This window comes from Schistocerca americana, chromosome 5, assembly GCF_021461395.2.
Source record: "Schistocerca americana isolate TAMUIC-IGC-003095 chromosome 5, iqSchAmer2.1, whole genome shotgun sequence".
In the NCBI taxonomy this organism is placed as follows: domain Eukaryota; kingdom Metazoa; phylum Arthropoda; class Insecta; order Orthoptera; family Acrididae; genus Schistocerca; species Schistocerca americana.
Genome location: NC_060123.1, coordinates 329,224,385 through 329,242,335, shown reverse-complemented (window position 1 = coordinate 329,242,335; position 17,951 = coordinate 329,224,385). Strand labels below are relative to the sequence as shown.

The window sequence follows — 17,951 nt, the reverse complement described above, 5'->3', positions numbered from 1 at the left end:
CGGGTGCAGCGTGCGCGGGCCACGGGCGTGCCAAGGCCCGGCCTGTCACTCGCGTTTGCTCGGTCCTTCTCGGAAGTACTGCAACGGCGAGACTCTTCATTCAGCATTGCAGTGCGGCATTTTTCGGTTGGCGCAACTCTCTAAGTTCGGCAGAATCGTGGTGTCACCGTTGTACCCTTCGCTGTTTTTTCATAGTTCCAGTGGCTGTTTGGGCAAAAAGAGGAAGTCTGGCGATCTATCGTCACACTCCTTTAAAATGAATGAGAATGACAGAAGAGAGTGATGAGAATTCTCAATTCGCATAAGCGATAGGTACCGCTTATTTCCTATGAAACGACACTGCAATGCCATGCAGCGAGAATTTAAGCATTTAGATGACCACGAAAGAGCAAAAAATTACGATTGACAGACGGGATTCATTGTCCTGCACATTCATGGAGCACATGAAGAAACTGTAGCATTAATAGTAAAATTCCAGGAGTTGCTTCCATTATTCCGTTGTCAGTTTTCAATGGAAATGAACGAGCATTGTGGAGTCTTCATATATTACTGCAAAGTACGTTGTTTAAGTCAAGGGGCATGGCTGGAACGATTTTTCGATTTAAAACTCTCTATTGCTGAATTTATGAAGGACAAAGGAGTGCAGGAAGAAAATTACAACATCCAGAATAGATTGCAGATTTTGAATTTTAAGTGGACTTCACTTTACACTGCGCACAGTGGGACACTGCATGGCGAGAAACAACTTATTTATGATATGAGGGGGAAACATTTAAAAAGAATATCGCTTTGTAGAAGGGACACATTCTGACACAGACAGTCCAGTTCCCTAAGTTCACTGGCGTTAAAGGAAGCGAGAGGTCTGAAGAATTCTTGTGGTCTTGCAAGAGTTCGAAGGATAGTTTTATAAAGGTTTTGAGGATACTGTCCGTCTTACATCTATTTTACAGCCGTTTGCGTGACAGTTTACCGTTTCAGTTGAAAGCGCCGTGTGCATGTACCGATGTAACTGACTGACCTGCAAAGTAACTCCAATTTCAATCACAAATCTTTTTACATTAAAACTGTCCAGGACGTTTACATTGTTTTCCTCAGGTAGAGTCTGCAAATCTCCATAATGAGCTCGCAAAAGTGCTACAATATTTCGATCGACATATCTGTGTGAAAGATCTTTTTTAGATTATGAAACTAAGTAATTCACCTTACGTAGCAATTTGAATGCGAAACTCTGTGAAATTGTCTGCGTCGGTCGATATGCCGGCTGTTTGTACCAGATAAAGGTTATATTTAGTCTTCAGCGCGCCAAAAATAATTAATTAATACTGAAATATTTTTTTGTTTGTGTTCTACGTTGTTGAAAATTGTGAAATATAAAACGAAGTCATATGCAGTACAGCTTTACTGCCATTTAGATGCGGCGCGTTCGCTCTTTTTCTCTCTTCCCCCTCCTCGCGCTCAGACAGCGCAGCCTGGTGGTGGATGAAATGTGAAGAGAGGCTAAACGCTTTGGCACTCCGGCCTCGTTATGGTCTAAATCTTGGCCACCCCTGTCCTAAATTATGATAATGGTCGTGTCAGCACCAATACAATTTGTTTCAAAATCCACAGTTTACGACCCAGGCACACACTTTACTTTGTCGGCCTGTAAGCAGTTCTTGTTGATTATCACATTAGACTGAAAAGGTCCGACTGGCTGGTAGGGTTTTCATGTTCAGACAATAGTGAAAAAAATCACAGAGTTCATGAGTAAGAAGGATTGAGTTGATCATTGTACAACGAATTGTACCATCGACAGTCAAATCTCAATTTCAACAATAAATTTAGACACTAAACTACGAAATTGCGTTTTGCGAACGACGTCGGATTCGAACGGAGCTATGTGTAATCACGTAGATAGAACTGGGAAATCAATGCACGTATTTTCATGAATGGTGGTTTAGCATCGTTCCAGTTCAGGAAAAAGTAATTAAAGTTGTTCAGTGGGTTACGAGAGGGAAACCACAGCTGCGGTTCTGCTTCGTGGCGTTACTGCAACAGGCTCTCCTCCCGCGGTCAGAGGAGCGTGCTGTGCGGGTGGCGTGAGAAGCAACTGCAGGGGCCGCGGCGGAGGCTACTCACACGAGGCCCTTGTGCAGCTCGGCGATGCGGGACTCCAGTTCGACGGTCTGGTTGGACAGAAATCGGAACTCGGAGACGTAGCCGGGAGAGTGCCGCCGGGGGTCGTAGTCGCCCAGCTCCGCTGAAACAGAAAAAAATACTCGATATTGAAATCCGGCTTACAGAATTTAGCCACGTGCTTCCTTTAATTGCCATTGAAAGGGAATATTTACCATTATTAGGGTGGTATTTAACCGTGGCAGTTCCCCAACTTATCAGAATGCAAAGTATTCACTTGTCAGATTCCTCCAAGTGCGACTGCGCCAGCAATTCGGCCGGAGGTATTGACCACATAATTTTCCCTCGAAAGAAGTACAGCGCACATAAAAAAGAGTTCCTACATAAACTGAAGAAGACCGACATACCTCAACTGGCTTCCATCATGTCTCTGCTAAGTGCTAACAATGCACAGATAAGAAGGTGGCTTTTGGGTTATATTTTTACAGCAAACGTTTAATTCTAACTATACTATGTCAACTTTTTTCATTTTTTTAATTTCATGCCGCTCGCCCCACATGGGCGGGAAGTGGGCTGCCAGTGGTATAATATCCCGCTCCTCAGCGTACAACATTTACAGAAAATAAATGTAAACATTAAAAATGATATTCATGGATGCAAAATTTAAATAAAGTTTTAAAAGATAAGGTAGAGATGCTTACAAATATACAATGTTGTTTTCTTCGTTTAAAGTTTAAACAGGAAATGAAAAATCTGGCAGGTAAACATGAAAAGACAAAAATAGACTTTAAAAAAACATTAAAAAGAACGGCGACTTCCGTTAAAAAGAAGCACTGCATTTTCACTAAAAAGTTGGGTGAAGAATTGTTGGGAGATTAAATGTTGGAGTCTTTGTGGGTGCAAATTTATAAACTTTTGGGTGGTATCTGTAGAAAGAAGGTAGATGGTAAGGCGGGTATTGAGAAAGCTCGGAAAGGAAGGATGAGTTTGATGGGTGGGCAGGAGAGGAAGGTGAAATACAGTGGAGTGAGAGACGCGCGGGGGAAGCCCTGATGTGGAATGCGACATGGGGAAAGCAATAACTGGTAGGATGGATAAATATTTTAGCGGATTTCATTGTCTGGGAGATGAAGTCGGTTGATATTGCGTTGGAAAAGAATATGAAGCGTGTGTAGGTGTAGTGATGGTGGGATGTGTGTATATAAAGGAGCGGCCATCAAGCAAGAACTTAACCTAATAGTTGCTTCTTAGCGATACTTTTGTGACTCAGATTACCCAGTAACCTGCGTCTTATTCCAAACCCACTATGCTTAGCCGGCCGCGGTGGTCTAGCGGTTCTAGGCGCGCAGTCCGGAACCGCGCGACTGCTACGGTCGCAGGTTCGAATCCTGCCTCGGGCATGGATGTGTGTGATGTCCTTAGGTTAGTTAGGTTTAAGTAGTTCTAAGTCCTAGAGGACTGATGACCACAGATGTTAAGTTCCATAGTGCTCAGAGCCATTTGAACCATTTGAACCACTATGCTTACAAGCGATTGAAGGCTTATCTGTCGACATTGGGGTAGCTTCCTTATTGTCCAACAGGGAACCAGAACCTCTGTCACATTATGAATTATCTTTGCTTTTGTCGTCCCTTTTGTTTTTATTTTCCTCCTTCCATCTCATCTGGTAATCTTGCCATATTATATCTCGCTCTCCACTGTAATTTTTCTCCATATTTATTCCTTCTGTACTGTCGTCACAAGTTTCTGTTATATGTTAATAGTTACATTCGACAAGAACGTAATAAAGAACTAGCTTAATGTTGAAAAGACAGACATATAACTTGTAAATAATAATAGATTTCAGCTATCAGTCGTCCTTTCTTCAATTTTATTGGCACATCTAGATTTCAGCTAGAAACTAGCCATTCTCAGTGCACTATCATTTTTGATCAATGAAAGTCAAGTCAATATAAGTCGCTGCGTGCAACAGCCTTCTGATTGGAAGGTAAACTGATGAAGACAGACATAGTTAAACTCTACGTAGTCTTTGCAATATATATTATTATTATTATTATTATTATTATTATTATTATTATATTGGTAAAGTACTACCAGACTGTAACGTTGAGTCACTAAGGATGTCTGGATAAATGTAGGACAAGAACAGAAGGCCTAATATTGCCAGTGAAAGAAATGCGTAAATAAATAAATATCTGCTGTGGGGTGTTACTGGACACTGATGTTGGAAAAAGAAGGAACAAAGACTGAGGCTTGACTACAGGTCTTAGATGGTGACAGAACTGGGATTGATAGAAAGAGATAAGAAAATCAACCGTTCGTTGTCACGCTCGAGCCGAATTGAGCGGGATTTAAATCCCCGTCTGGCTGATTAGATTTAGGTTTTCGAAAATCAGTTAAGTGGTTCCTTGGAAAAGAGCACGACTGAATCCTTTATCATCCTCTCTCAAACAGGGTTTGTACTCCGAATCTACTGCCCTCATCGTCGGTCGGCAGTGAAACATTTATCTTCCTTTTTTTCTTCCTGCAATATTCCAGACACTGGGACTAAACTGTATTTTTGGGACAAAAATCTACAATGCCTCACAGAAAAACTAACGTACCCAGAAGCTCCAGATCGTCAGAGGTTTTATTGCAACTAACATGGAATTTTGTCTCAGAAGTCCTAAATTAGGTGAGCTCTGAATATGGTAGTGGGCAAAACATATCAATTATTTTTTTTAAAAAACTGAGCTATACAGACGGCACTATTCGCAAAACTGTGAATGGGAATATAGCATTGCACCTTTATACAACATGGATACTGGGTGACACCAATGAGAATATCTTAGATGTATTTGTCTTATTTTCATGCGTCTCCAGACAACCCTGTGCTTGATCTCGCGATTCTCAGATGACATAGCTCTGGACGTTATCATTCGAAGCAACAATGGAGGTGATACCTCTTCGCAAAATATTAAAAGTCACTACAAAGCTATTTTTTAACAGAAGTGTTACCAGCTAAACGTGCTATTCTTCCACTTACTAGTCATTACGACACATCACATGAGTAGAAAGCAGACATTTCTTAACAAAACTTTTAGAAAAATAAGAGAAAAACTGATAAAAATGTAGGCGTTAAAAGTAACAAGTGCACTAGCAGAACGAATATGGCCGAGACACTTGTGACACGAGGTGTAACTCGGGGCCACAACGGTCGCTTAGGTATTCATAAGAAGTGGAATTTATACTTGAAAGTCTGTCTCTCTGTCCCCCCCCCTCTCTCTCTCTCTCACACACACACACACAGAAGAAGAGAAGCGCAGAACGAGAAAAACAGATGCTGTTACTCGATTAACTCGCTTGTAGCACGCAAGCAATAGGGGTCGCAGTTACGGCGTCGATACGATCAGCACTCGGACGAACACATACACACAGAAGCGCCTGTATTTACGACCTTTGCACTACATCACGCGGTGCTGCTTGTGGGCTCTCGAGCGCTTCGTTCCTCGCGACAGCCGCTCTTTTCCTTTTTCTCCGAAGTGGCGCAGGCCAGCCGTCCTTTTCTCACTCGCGGGGAAAGATGTTTGCTCCGTTGGGAGAAGCGGAGACACTTTTCCTTTTTGTCAGTGCGAACCCCGCGTCTTCCGATTTGTGGAGATTGTCTGGTCCGAGGCGGAAAGCGGGAGGAAAGAATCTGAGAAAGAAAGCACGTGCTATAATAGAGAGAGAGAGAGAGAGAGAGAGAGAGGAGGAGAGCGAATTAAACGGCGAGTGTTACAGGGGGAGACGGCGCGGTGGAGAGAGAGACGTCGTAATTAAACGCTGCTGCGGCTGGGCTGGAGAAGCGGCGGGCTATCTCAGTGACGTATCAATTACGGCGACGGCGGACGCGTGCCGCTGGGCGTGGCGGCGGCAGATAGCATCTGGACAGGCGGCGGGCGGCTTGCTTTATTGTTACTGCGTCCAGGGGCATCGCCGCCACCCCGCGGCCCGCTCCTCATGCATCGGACAGCTACGCCGACCCAGCAACAGGCGCTGGCTGGGGCATCTTGCAACTGTGGTCGATACTCCAGCCAGCACTGTAGGGGGTAGCCCGTCGCACACCGAGGAAGATACGCTAGGTGGTGCGCTTCACTATTCTCTAGCGGGAAATGGGGACGGCTAGCTCGCGTATCGAAGCTGTCACACGGTGCAGCTATTACAGACCAGAAACAGAGCGAGTACGAGAATGAGATTTTCACTCTGCAGCGGAGTGTGCGCTGATATGAAACTTCCTGGCAGATTAAAACTGTGTGCCGGACCGAGAATCGAACTCGGGACCTTTGCCTTTCGCGGGCAAGTGCTCTACCAAATAAGCTACCCAAGCACGACTCACGCCCCGTCCACACAGATTTACTTCTGCCAGTACCTCGCCTCCTACCTTCCAAACTTTACAGAAGCTCTCCTGCGAACCTTGCAGAACTAGCACTCCTGAAAGAAAGGATATTGCGGAGACATGGCTTAGCCACAGCCTGGGGTATGTTTCCAGAATGAGATTTTCACTCTGCTGTGTACCAAATGAGCTACCCAAGCACGACTCACGCCCCGTCCACACAGCTCATTTGGTAGAGCACTTGCCCGCGAAAGGCAAAGGTCCCGAGTTCGAGTCTCGGTCCGGCACACAGTTTTAATCTGCCAGGAAGTTTCAGAGCGAGTACGAGTTAACAGTTACGGGTTGCATACTTCAGAAATCAAGGCGCCGCTGTTCCATCTGTGCTTACGGGCTTCCTTCGTTCCCGCTGTAGTTCCGAGAAAATGACGACTCTGAGAATTGTGGCGTTGCGGTCGCTTCGTATCCGTCGACTCGTGCTCTCTTACCGAAGCATGCAGCACTCTAAGGTTACTCGTGACTTACGGTTCGCGCAGAAGATGAACACACGATTTTGCTGCTGTAAAATAGGACTACAGGGTCGAAGTTACCAACTGCCCAATCAGATGGCCTTTAACGAAGCTGTGTTTTGCGAGGTTGTCGAGCACGTAAGACGAAAATTAACTCATACAAAGTACACAATTGCAAATGTGTTCCATTAGAAAATTGGAAATTGATGGTAAGGTCTTAAGGAGCCAAACTGCTAAGGTCATCGGTCCCTAAGCTTACACACTACTTAATGCAACTTAAACTAACTTACGCTGAGGACGACACACACACCCATGCCCGAGGGAGGACTCGAACCTCCGACGGGTGGTTCCATTAGAGGAGGAGTGGTATCTGGACTAAGTTTCACGCTGCAGTCCACACTTCAGACGAAGAACATACAAATTTCGTTCAATAAAAACAAAATGATTGCATTCATGTCTACTCCGCCTTCGCCATGAGAAAACATATGGGCTGAGTCAAACGAAAACTGGACACAAACCAACTTTTCTATTACATCCCTGCGACAATAACTGCGCTATTTTTGTACTCATTTTGTCACGGCAACTTGCGTTTATGGGCTAACAGTCACCTGTTTAGCTTATCCTCGTATCCGTAATTTATTTCAAGAATTGCACTTCACTCTCATGTCATACTTTCTGGAACTGTCGCTACAGACTCGGTAACACTTCGAAAATGTGTGTATGTCAACATAATTGTTAGGCGTTCTCTGAACAGATATTAAATATTAAAATCAATTTACAGCAGTCTCCGAAAAAGTTTCATCTATACCAATGTATGCATAAATAAAACAATATTCACTGCTAACCGATCAGTAATGTTGATATATAAATTCCATCTGTCATTTAGGCAGGTCGGACATTTTGTGACATTTCACCTTGCACTTGAGAACGTCTATAAAGTCGAAATTATTACTGTGTGGCCGGCCGGAATGGCCGAGCGGTTCTAGGCGCTTCAGTTTGGAACCGCGCGACCGCTACGGTCGCAGGTTCGAATCCTGCCTCGGGCATGGATGTGTGTGATGTCCTTAGGTTAGTTAGGTTTAAGTAGTTCTAAGTTCTAGGGGACTGATGACCTCAGAAGTTACGTCCCATAGTGCTCAGAGCCACTTGAACCATTACTGTGTGAAGTAAATGGATAGTAATTTACAATTTAATGGCGCTGATTTCTTTCAAGGCGGTTGCGTATATAGCAGGAATGCCGCGTGCCCGCGGTTATCGGTTATACTCTTGAACCTGTGTCCTCACTCTCCTTTCTGAGGGAGTCGAGTCCACTTACACCACGCAGAAGAGTCCGGTGACGAGTGCGCAGCGGCAGAGACTCAAGAGTCGAATCTAGGACTCACGGAGACGGCGAGTTCGGAGATGACGTCACAGAACTCGCTGGCGGGTATCAAGCGAGCATTTCTGATCTATAGTAGCTACAGTTCCTTTAACAAGATGGCTTGTCAATCGCCTACTCGTGGCAAATGAGTGTACGGCAGTGCCTCTGGCGCCTGAGACGACCTAGAGAAAGCACGTTTCGCTTTAGGTTTATACAGTAGCTCTACTTCAGTGAGATCTGGACAGTCAGTGTCCGGGCTGGCTGTTTCCCGTCCTTGTAGTGGCAAGCATTCAAATTTCCTTTCGGCATCGCGCACCATTATACTCGGAGCATCATGGCTCGCGCCATGAAGTCGAAAATGCCTGTAGTTCACTTTGCGGATGAATACCTGAAAGTTGCCGCAAAGCTTCTCACGCCTTACTGGATCGCGGCTTATCGTGCGCCGAGACTGCTTAGAGAACACAGCTGTAGCGTTCAGCATCACGTTCTGTACTCGGACAACCAAGAATAACACGGTCAGGTGTTGGTCTGCTACATAGACCAACCCCAGTACGGATATTAGGCCGTTTACCGTGCTAAGCTAAACAAACGCTCTACTACTTGCCCTACTACACTTCCAACATCTAACACAACAACAGGTGAAAGACAAAACGCTCACAATATAATTAACGCAATGGTGTTCATAGAATTACCTCCAGTATTATGATAACGAACATGTTTACAGGTTTTCAAGCCTCTCGTGTGAGGCGGGCAGGATCCACTAAGCAAGGAAATGCCATACAGTAATACTATAAAAAATTTTCTGTCAAAAACGTATATAACTGAGCACAGAATATAAATATATATATATATATATATATTCTGTCAAAAACGTATATAACTGAGCATTTCTAACTTAGTTCTAATATACTAACATACTTTAACATATTTCAATAACAAACGCGAACGTTGTTTAATGATACATTAATAGAATATGGCTGAATAGTTACTTATTTTCTGGAGCATAATACATGTGCAATCAGTTAAAAATTCATAATAATAGATGGAACACAGAGTACCTAGGCAGCAGGCCATACTTCAAATTCCACCAAATACATAAACAAATAAAAGTTCCATACTTTACTCGATATGGAAGGTTGTGGTAATACTTTATACATGCTACTTACATCTACATTTGTACCTGTACACCGCAAGCCGTCTTACTCTGTGTGGTGGAGAGTACCTCTTACCACTCCCTCCGTCCCTACTCCGCCCCATTTGCGATTTGCAAACGGCACATTGGAAGATTGATCACGGCAAACCTCCGTATTATCCATAATTTTTTCGTTGTGGTCATTTCACGAGGAAGTACTTGGTACGTGGAAGTGTTGGCAGCGCTTCCATCTGATAAAGCAACTTGTCGAAGTCGCGATATAAGGCACGCTGCGTCGGTGATCCCATTACCTGCGGTGTGCCTGCGACCAGCGCAGCTTTTGTGGTCACCGTCACTCAGCCGCAAACAAGCCGGCTGCTGCTGCAGCTCTCTTGAAGGGAGGAGTCGGCAGAGTTTCATAAACCGCAGAGCCGAACATCACGCCTGCGGTTTCTGGCCATCCCCTCCATGCGTTACCGCCGCGTGATCGGTTCGCTGGAACGGGATGGGCCTGGACGAGGTGTTTCGCTACTTGCAGCCATCCGCAGAGCTCGCAGACAGCTCTCTCACTTCTGTTTAAGCCGATGCGCGGTGATCAGGCATCACTGATCACGCACCTACGTCCACAGTCGATCATCACTCCATACGCCTTAACGCGAGGCCTCTGACCTTCATCTATTCGCCTTTAAATTGGATTCTAAGTCCTGCGGGGAGATAGCCGTATCGAGCAGTATGTTCACCGTATACATTTTTACTCTTCGGAAGCACAAACGAAGATATAACTAATTTTGACTTCTACAGAACAAACTGACACAAACTAAAAAATAAATCGTCGTCAGATAAGCGAACAAATCATGTTCTCTCTAACGAAGAAACTGTCATTGGCCAATAAGAACAAACAACGGAATACTCAAGTCGCAGTTTCGCAACAGCCTAGTCACACAGGTAAACGAATAACGTATTTAGCTTCCTCGCAGTTGAAAGAGCTGACCTTCACCCACAAATTAATGCACTGACAGCGAGATGATAACAAAAGGGATAGCCCCTAATGATTCGCGCGAACACCACATATATTCACTAATGGACTGCAGAAGTGTTCGCTAAAATGTATCCAAGTATTTGCCTTCTAAGCTCTCTACTAACAGAAATATCCGAGCTTTGGTATATGCTTCCTTCAAAAGGTGTTAGACCCACATTATATTAGTACTCCGGTGTAGTGCAGTGGTTAAAACACCGGACCAGCATTCAGAGAGTGCGACAATGATATCACTGTCCGAGCGCGTGATTCAGGAAGCGCTCTGTCTTTAACGGCTTCTACACAGGCTATCTGTTGAACAGACACTATATTTTATTTAGACGGTGAAGAATACACAACTAGTGAAGGCACTTGCAGACAAATGAGTTTATTAGCCATTCTGCGAGACATGCTTTGCTAGCTCAATTACTACTGAGGTCCAGAATGAATTATCGCTCTGCAGCCGACTGGCTGCTGATTTTAAAAACTTTATAATAGTTTTAACCTGCCAGGAACTTTCAAACTAGTGCGCACTCCACTGCAGACTGAAAATTCATCCTGGAAACAATCGCCTATGCTGTAACGAAACCGTTTTACGCAATATCATTTCTTCCAGGAAGAATAGCCTGCATGGTATACAGGAGAACTTCTGTGAAGTTTAGGAGGTAGCTAAGGTATTTGAGGAAGTAAATCTGTGAGGGCAGTAGTGCTTGGATAACTCAGTCGGAAGAATAACTGTCCGCAATTGGCAAAGGTCACAGGTTAGAGTCTCGATCCGACACACAGTTTTAATTTGCCAGGAAGTTTCATATTAGTACTGAACTACCTGCCCAAGAATAGCTCCGGTTTAGAGGTCAGGTTCGTCACACATTTACTGACTCCGATTATTCATAATGCTTCAGTTCCGAAGACTGATGAATTATTGTACGGAACGATTTTACTTTTCAGAGAAATGATTTCAGTGTGATGTCGTATGTAAATGTTCCAGTTGTCAGCCAATGTTAATTGGAAATATTGGAAATTTGTGGTAAGGTACTATGGGACCAAACTGCTGAGGTCGTCGATCCCTAGGGACTTACACACTACTTAATCTAGCTTGCCCTGCGCGGCAGCCATTGTTAATAATCTCGTTTCTACGACGGGCTGGGATCTGTCTCTCAAGTATTTGGTACAATGGAACGCTTATCGATTGCTGGGAAGCTCCATTTAGCACAAAACTGGAAAAAGTTTTCGCTTCGGTTTGCTATACAGACAACTCGTGGTGAAGCGCTCATTGTCATGAAAAGTGACTGAGTGATAGTGTAACTGTGGCATATGCACAGATTGTGACTTTGTGTAATGTTAACACCAGAGGGAGCTGGAATCTTTAATTTGCAAACACAGCAAAAGTGGAAGTTTCCAAAGCAGCTAGAGACAGATTCGTGAAGAGCCCTTACCTCAAAAATAATATTGCAGTATTCGCCAAATTTTTTTTCGTAAACGATATTCTCATTTAGCTACATACAATTCGGAAGTTTAACTGACTTTCCAAAGAGATCTGTCTGTCACTCATATTTTTGCATCTGATCGTTTACAGTGTACAGCAACTCAGTTACTTTCAATAGCAGTACAGATAATGACTCATTATTATTCATATATAAAAATACGGTCCTTGGAAAGAGCTATTCAGAAGAAGCTATGTCGCCAAATCAATGATACATATTTGCCAGAATAATTAATTTTTGTAGATATTTCCAGAGAAAGATGAATTAATGGGATTTTAGTTCCTAAGATATAAGTGTTCGAATTAGGAAGTGTATAAATCAAGCTTGCCGTCTTGCTCCCCGACTGTTCTGCCTGTACATCGAGGAAGCGGTGACTGAAATAAAAGATAGGTGCAGAAGTGGGATTAAAAGTCAGGATGAAAGAATATCAATGATAAGATTTGCTGATGATATTACTAACATATAATTATTACTAAATATGGAACGAGAGTAAACCGAAGAAATACGAAAGTAATGAGGAATAGCAGAAATGAAATTTTTGATAAAGTTAACATCAACATTGAGGATCACGAATTACATGAAATTAAGGGGTTTATGCTACCTTGGTTGAAAAACAACGAAGGTCGAAGGAAAAGTAGACTAGTGCAGACAAACAGAGCACTCCTGGCCAAAAGAAGTTAACTACTATGAAATATTGAACTTAATTTGAGGAAGACAGTTTTCAGAATGGTCGTTTGGAGTACAGTGCTGTATGGAAGTGAATTATTGATCACGTGGTACCGGAAAAGAAGATAATCGAGACGCTTGAGTTGTGCTACTATTGAGCGATGTTGTAAACTAGGTAGATTGATATCAAAAGAAATGAAGTAGTTCTCTGTAGAGTCATCAAGGAAAGAAATATGCGGAGAAAACACTGATAAGGAGGACATGTGTTAAGCCTTGAAGGAATAGTTTCCATGATGCTAGAGGGAGCTGTAGAGGCTGAGAACTGTAAAGGAAGACAGAGATTGGAATATGCTCAACAAACAATCGAAGATATTGGGTGTGAGATGAAGAGGTTGTCCCAAGAGCGGAAGTCGTGACGGGTTGTATGAACCCAGTCAGAGGACTGATGGAAAAAAGAGGGAAGCGAATTGTGGGTCAACACACGCATTTATACAGCACAGGTACCAATGCTTTTAACTCTTCCTGTATCTTTACACCTGTTCCCTCATGTTTCTGTCTCCTGTGCAGTTTCGGTAATATTACTTTTACTTTAGTTACACAATATCAAAAAAGAGAAAGGCACAGAGACAGAGGAAAGAGAAAAAGCGACAGCTTTCGTAAAAGCTCCGACGCCGGAGGACGTTGGAGAGGTGACGTTTTGTCAACGCCTTCCGCACGACGCAAATCCCCGCTATTTTGCATGCACAGTGTTTTTCTCTTTTTGCTTGCGAGTAAGCGAGTCAATGCCGGGGCGGATGGCAGGAATTGTTAATCTCCCTCGGGACTCGGGTCGAAGGGGAGCTTGCTGCTGCGCCCCAGAAAGGTGGGTGCTGTCTGTCTGACTGACTGCGTGCGTGTCTGCTCCCAAAGACGGTCTACCGGCGACACTTACTCACTCACACAGTCGTTCATCACGCACTTCAGCGACTTTTTTTTTTTTTTTTAGTACGTCCCAAAACGCACGACAGTCAGCTGTTTGGATCCCGTGTTCATTTCACAATAACTTCAGTATTAGAAATTCAAAACCACGTTCTTTGCAATTTACGCAGTTTCGCTTCATCAGTACATTACTCTTAGGTACAAAACCTTTGCTCACGAAACTACTAATTCGCAGATTCAGTTTGTCCTCTTACTTGAAATTAGACCGGCATGTACATTTTTCGTTAGACAGTGGATTTCAGTGGCACAATGAACAGCAAAGAAATAGATTTGTCATCTTGTTGAACGATGAATTCGTCTTCAGAAACGACAGAGGGACCGGGGCAACAAATGAACGTAGGGTAATACAAACATGGGAAGGAAACCATAAACAAGATAGCTTGCCTTCGGAGAAACTTCATAGACCTGGGACAGACTTTTATCGAGTCGAGTAAAATGATGGGTGCACGTCTGTAGCTACATACATACTCTGTATGGTGCGTGGCGGAGGGTACAGTCTACCACTACTAGTAATTTCCTTTCCGCTTCCACTCGCAGAGTGAGAGAAAAAACGACTGTCTATAAGCCTTCGTATGAGCACTAATTTGTCGTATCTTATCTTCGTGGTGTTCACGCAAAATGTATGTTGGCGGTAGCTTAATTATTCTGCACCTCGGCTTCAAATGCCGGTTCTCTAAATTTTCTCAATAATGTTCCTCGACAAGAACGTCGCCTTCCCTCCAGGGATTCCCATATGAGTTCGCGAAGCATAGCCGTGACACTTGCATGTTGTTCAAACCTACAGGTAACAAATCTAGCAGCCCGCCTTTGAATTGTTTCGATGTCTTGCTTCAATCCAACCTGGTACGGATCCCAAGCATTTGAGCAGTATTTAAGAATAGGTCGCACTACCGTCCTCTATGCGGTTTCCTTTACAGAAGAGCCATACTTTCCCAAAATTCTCACAATAAACCAATGTTTCCTATCACAATACTGACATGTTTGTTCCATTTCATATCGTTTTGCGACGTTACGCCCAGATATTTAAACGACTTGGTTGCGTGCTGTCATTTGTTTTTCCTAATCATCGGCATTAACTTACATTTTTCTACACACGAACTAGAAATTTTATCTAAGTTCTCTGGTAAGCACCTACAATCACTCATCTTCGACAATTTCCCGTACACCTCAGTATCATCTGCAAACAACCGCAGAGTATTGTCCACCCTGTCCGCCAGATTATTTATGAATGTAGAAAGTAACAGCGTTCGTATCACACCTCCCTGGCGCACTGCTGATGATGTCCCTGTCTCTGATCATAGTGATGTCAGATACTGAGGAGAACAGATATCAAAGTGCAGACACCGTAGAGTGATTTTAAAACATCTACGAAAACTAAACGTGATGATGTAAACAGAAACTGAAGAAAGACAAGCTCTTGGTAAATGGGTTGTAATGGAGTTGTAATTTATAAACGGTGTTGAAGAAAAATGCTGCAGCAGAAATGGAAATACCTCACTCCATTCTAGACTGATGCTGGCACCTGCTGGTTTCTTGTGGCGATGAGAGGTTTGTTACAAGAACGTAAATGCAACGGAATGTACCAATGTTAAGCTTCGTCAGTGATATACCGCTCCTGTATGGAAGTAATGAGAGTTTAAAACAAATGTTAAACTGTAGGGACAGGCTGATTAGAAGGAACACATGCTATAAAAATTGAGATAAGTGACGCCTAGCAAAAACGAGTATTACAACTATCTAAACATCAAATCTAGATGTAGTAGAAAAACTGGAAGTATTCTGCTGTTACGAAAAAGGTTACATAATATGGGTAAAGCAAGGAAGACATAATGACTAGAGTGCCACAGAGCGAAAGACAGCTCCCATTGCCACAAGAAACCTGGCGGTGTCACCATCAGTCTACAACTGAGTGATGTATTTTCAATTTTAGATTCATTTTTGAGAAGAGTTTCCGTAAAAAGACAATAAATTCAATACCGAAAAGTCATTAAAGAAACTTTGGATCAAAACAGGTGTCAGAAACTTATCACAACAAAAACTGGACATGTACAAAATAGCTAGAACAAGTAACTATCCAGAAATACTTTCATATTATCAACAGTACTGTAAGATACTAAGAAAACTTGCAAAAAAAATTCAGAAGTGTGCACATCCTTTCTGAATTTGACAGATCAGACAGTAAAATCTATCAATACGGAATATTCTTAAAAGAGCGTTTGGAAAAGAAGCCACTGAATATAGCATTACTTCAGTTAAGGAGAATTGGAACACTGTAAAAGACACTTCACGTATAACATATATTTTTAAGAGTGAAAATTTCTGCAGAAAGTTCAAACAGTTCAGAAGAGAAAGAACCAGTATACCGGAAAAGCGATACAGAGGACATTTAGTGAAAGAAAAATTATCTCCATATGAAATAAGGGAGATCATCGGCACTCTAAAAGTTCATATAGAGTGGATGATAACTCCAATAATACACTAAAAAGTTGTGGCCGTGTAATGCGTATTGTTCTAGTAATGTAATACATCATTAATTTTCAGTGCATCTTGAGAGCCAATATGCCATTGTTAGACCTCTCTAAAAGAAAGGTGACTCTACAGATGGAAATTATTACCACCTATTATCACTCCTTACATAATTGTCTAAAATATTTGGAAAAATAATATTCTACAGGGCTTTCACCCACCTTTGCAGTGCTTAGCTAATCAAAGTTTGGATTTAAAAAGTGATACTCTTCTGAGACAGCTATTTATACTCGTACATTTAGTGAGTGTATAATTAAGTTTTTAATTAATAAAATATTACCAGTTGGGATATTTTGTGACTTATTCAAGGTATTTAATTGTGTCAATCATAATATTCTATTATAGAAGCTAAGTAGTTATGGAATACGTGCCTGCTTTAGTTATCTTGAGAAACAGAATACAGGAAGTTATCCTTGGCCCTTTCAGTAAAACAAAGAGGGAGGCGACGACATCTGCATGGGGAGAAATTACAGTGGTCGTCTTGAGGGGTTTGAACACTGACTCACTACTGTTCATGCTTTATGTAAATGACTTACCATTTCATTTGAATCAGGAGGCAGAATTAGTCCTGTTAGAAGATGATACAAGTATTGTTATGCAGCGGAGCAAAGGAGCGTGAACGGACAAAATAGTAAATGGTTTTGTGAAGGCCAGTGACTGATTTTCCACAAGAGGGCTAGCTATATACTTTGAGAAAAATATTATCAAAAATATCCTAGCTTCTATTAACCTAGTATACCAACAAGAAACAATAAACAAGGGTTAGGTTGCATATTGATGAAAATTTAAGCTGGAAAAATCATTTAGTAGACCTACTAAAGCCATAGGTTTCGGCTACTTATTTTGCCTTACGAACAGTTACCAAACTTGAGGTTACATAATCAGTAAGATAACATATTCTGAATATTTTCGTTCACTTTTGTTTTGCGAGGTATTATGCTGGGGAACTTCTAATAGGCAAAAAGTATCCATTGCAAAAAAGAAGATGATTGATATGGCTTTCATACACATACGTTGTGCAGCCATTTCTTTAAGCAACTGAGATTGTTACCGACAGCCTCCCAGTACATTTATTCACTTCCTAATTCAATTTGAGAGTAACAGAGGTATTCTCAAGTACAACACAAGAAGATTAAATGATCTGCGTTAGCCTTTGATGCACCTAACTTTGATTCTGAAAGGGGTGAGATGTCTTTGACAAACTAGTCATGGACATAAAATGCCTGACAGGAAAAGTGTTTTCAAATGTAGATGTCCCCTTTAACAACTCCTTCTGTACCATAGATGATTTTTGAAGAAAAATAGTCATTTATACAGAAAAAAATCTGTAAATGTCCATCATGTAGTAATACAAATATTTTTAAATTTCTTGAAAAATATGTGTTCTATGTTTGACGATTAACAGGATCCGCAGCCAAACGTTTCTCAAGAATATGATTTATGGAAGACCTAACAAACAAACAAACTAACTAACTAATTAAGTTTTCCCGTCTGCATCAAGCAGCTGTTGCAGGTGACCAAAATGATCACTTGTTGACTGGACACAGCTCCTAAAAATATCAGTTTTCATAATGCTTGCTCTGACGTGAAGAACATAGGCGTGACATCAGTTTCATGGTTAATTCTGGAAGAGGTAAATGCTGCACGTTACGATCAGTTCGACACTCCAGTGTTTCTTCAGCGACGATTCGTGACACCGCTATAGACCAAAAATGGTTAAAATGGCTCTGAGCACTATGGGACTTAACATCTGTGGTCATCAGTCCCCTAGAACTTAGAACTACTTAAACCTAACTAACCTAAGGACATCACATA

The 17,951-nt window shown here is 42.3% G+C and overlaps 1 protein-coding gene across 1 annotated transcript in view; it reads right to left on the bottom strand.

Moving 5' to 3' along the window:
• Nucleotides 1-17,951, bottom strand: part of LOC124616344 (band 4.1-like protein 4) — a 621,141-nt gene that overhangs the window by 134,904 nt on the left and 468,286 nt on the right. Inside the window, exon 6 of the mRNA XM_047144652.1 lies at nt 2,119-2,239. Within this exon, the coding sequence (XP_047000608.1) occupies nt 2,119-2,239 (121 nt within the window). The remainder of the gene's footprint in view (nt 1-2,118; nt 2,240-17,951) is intronic.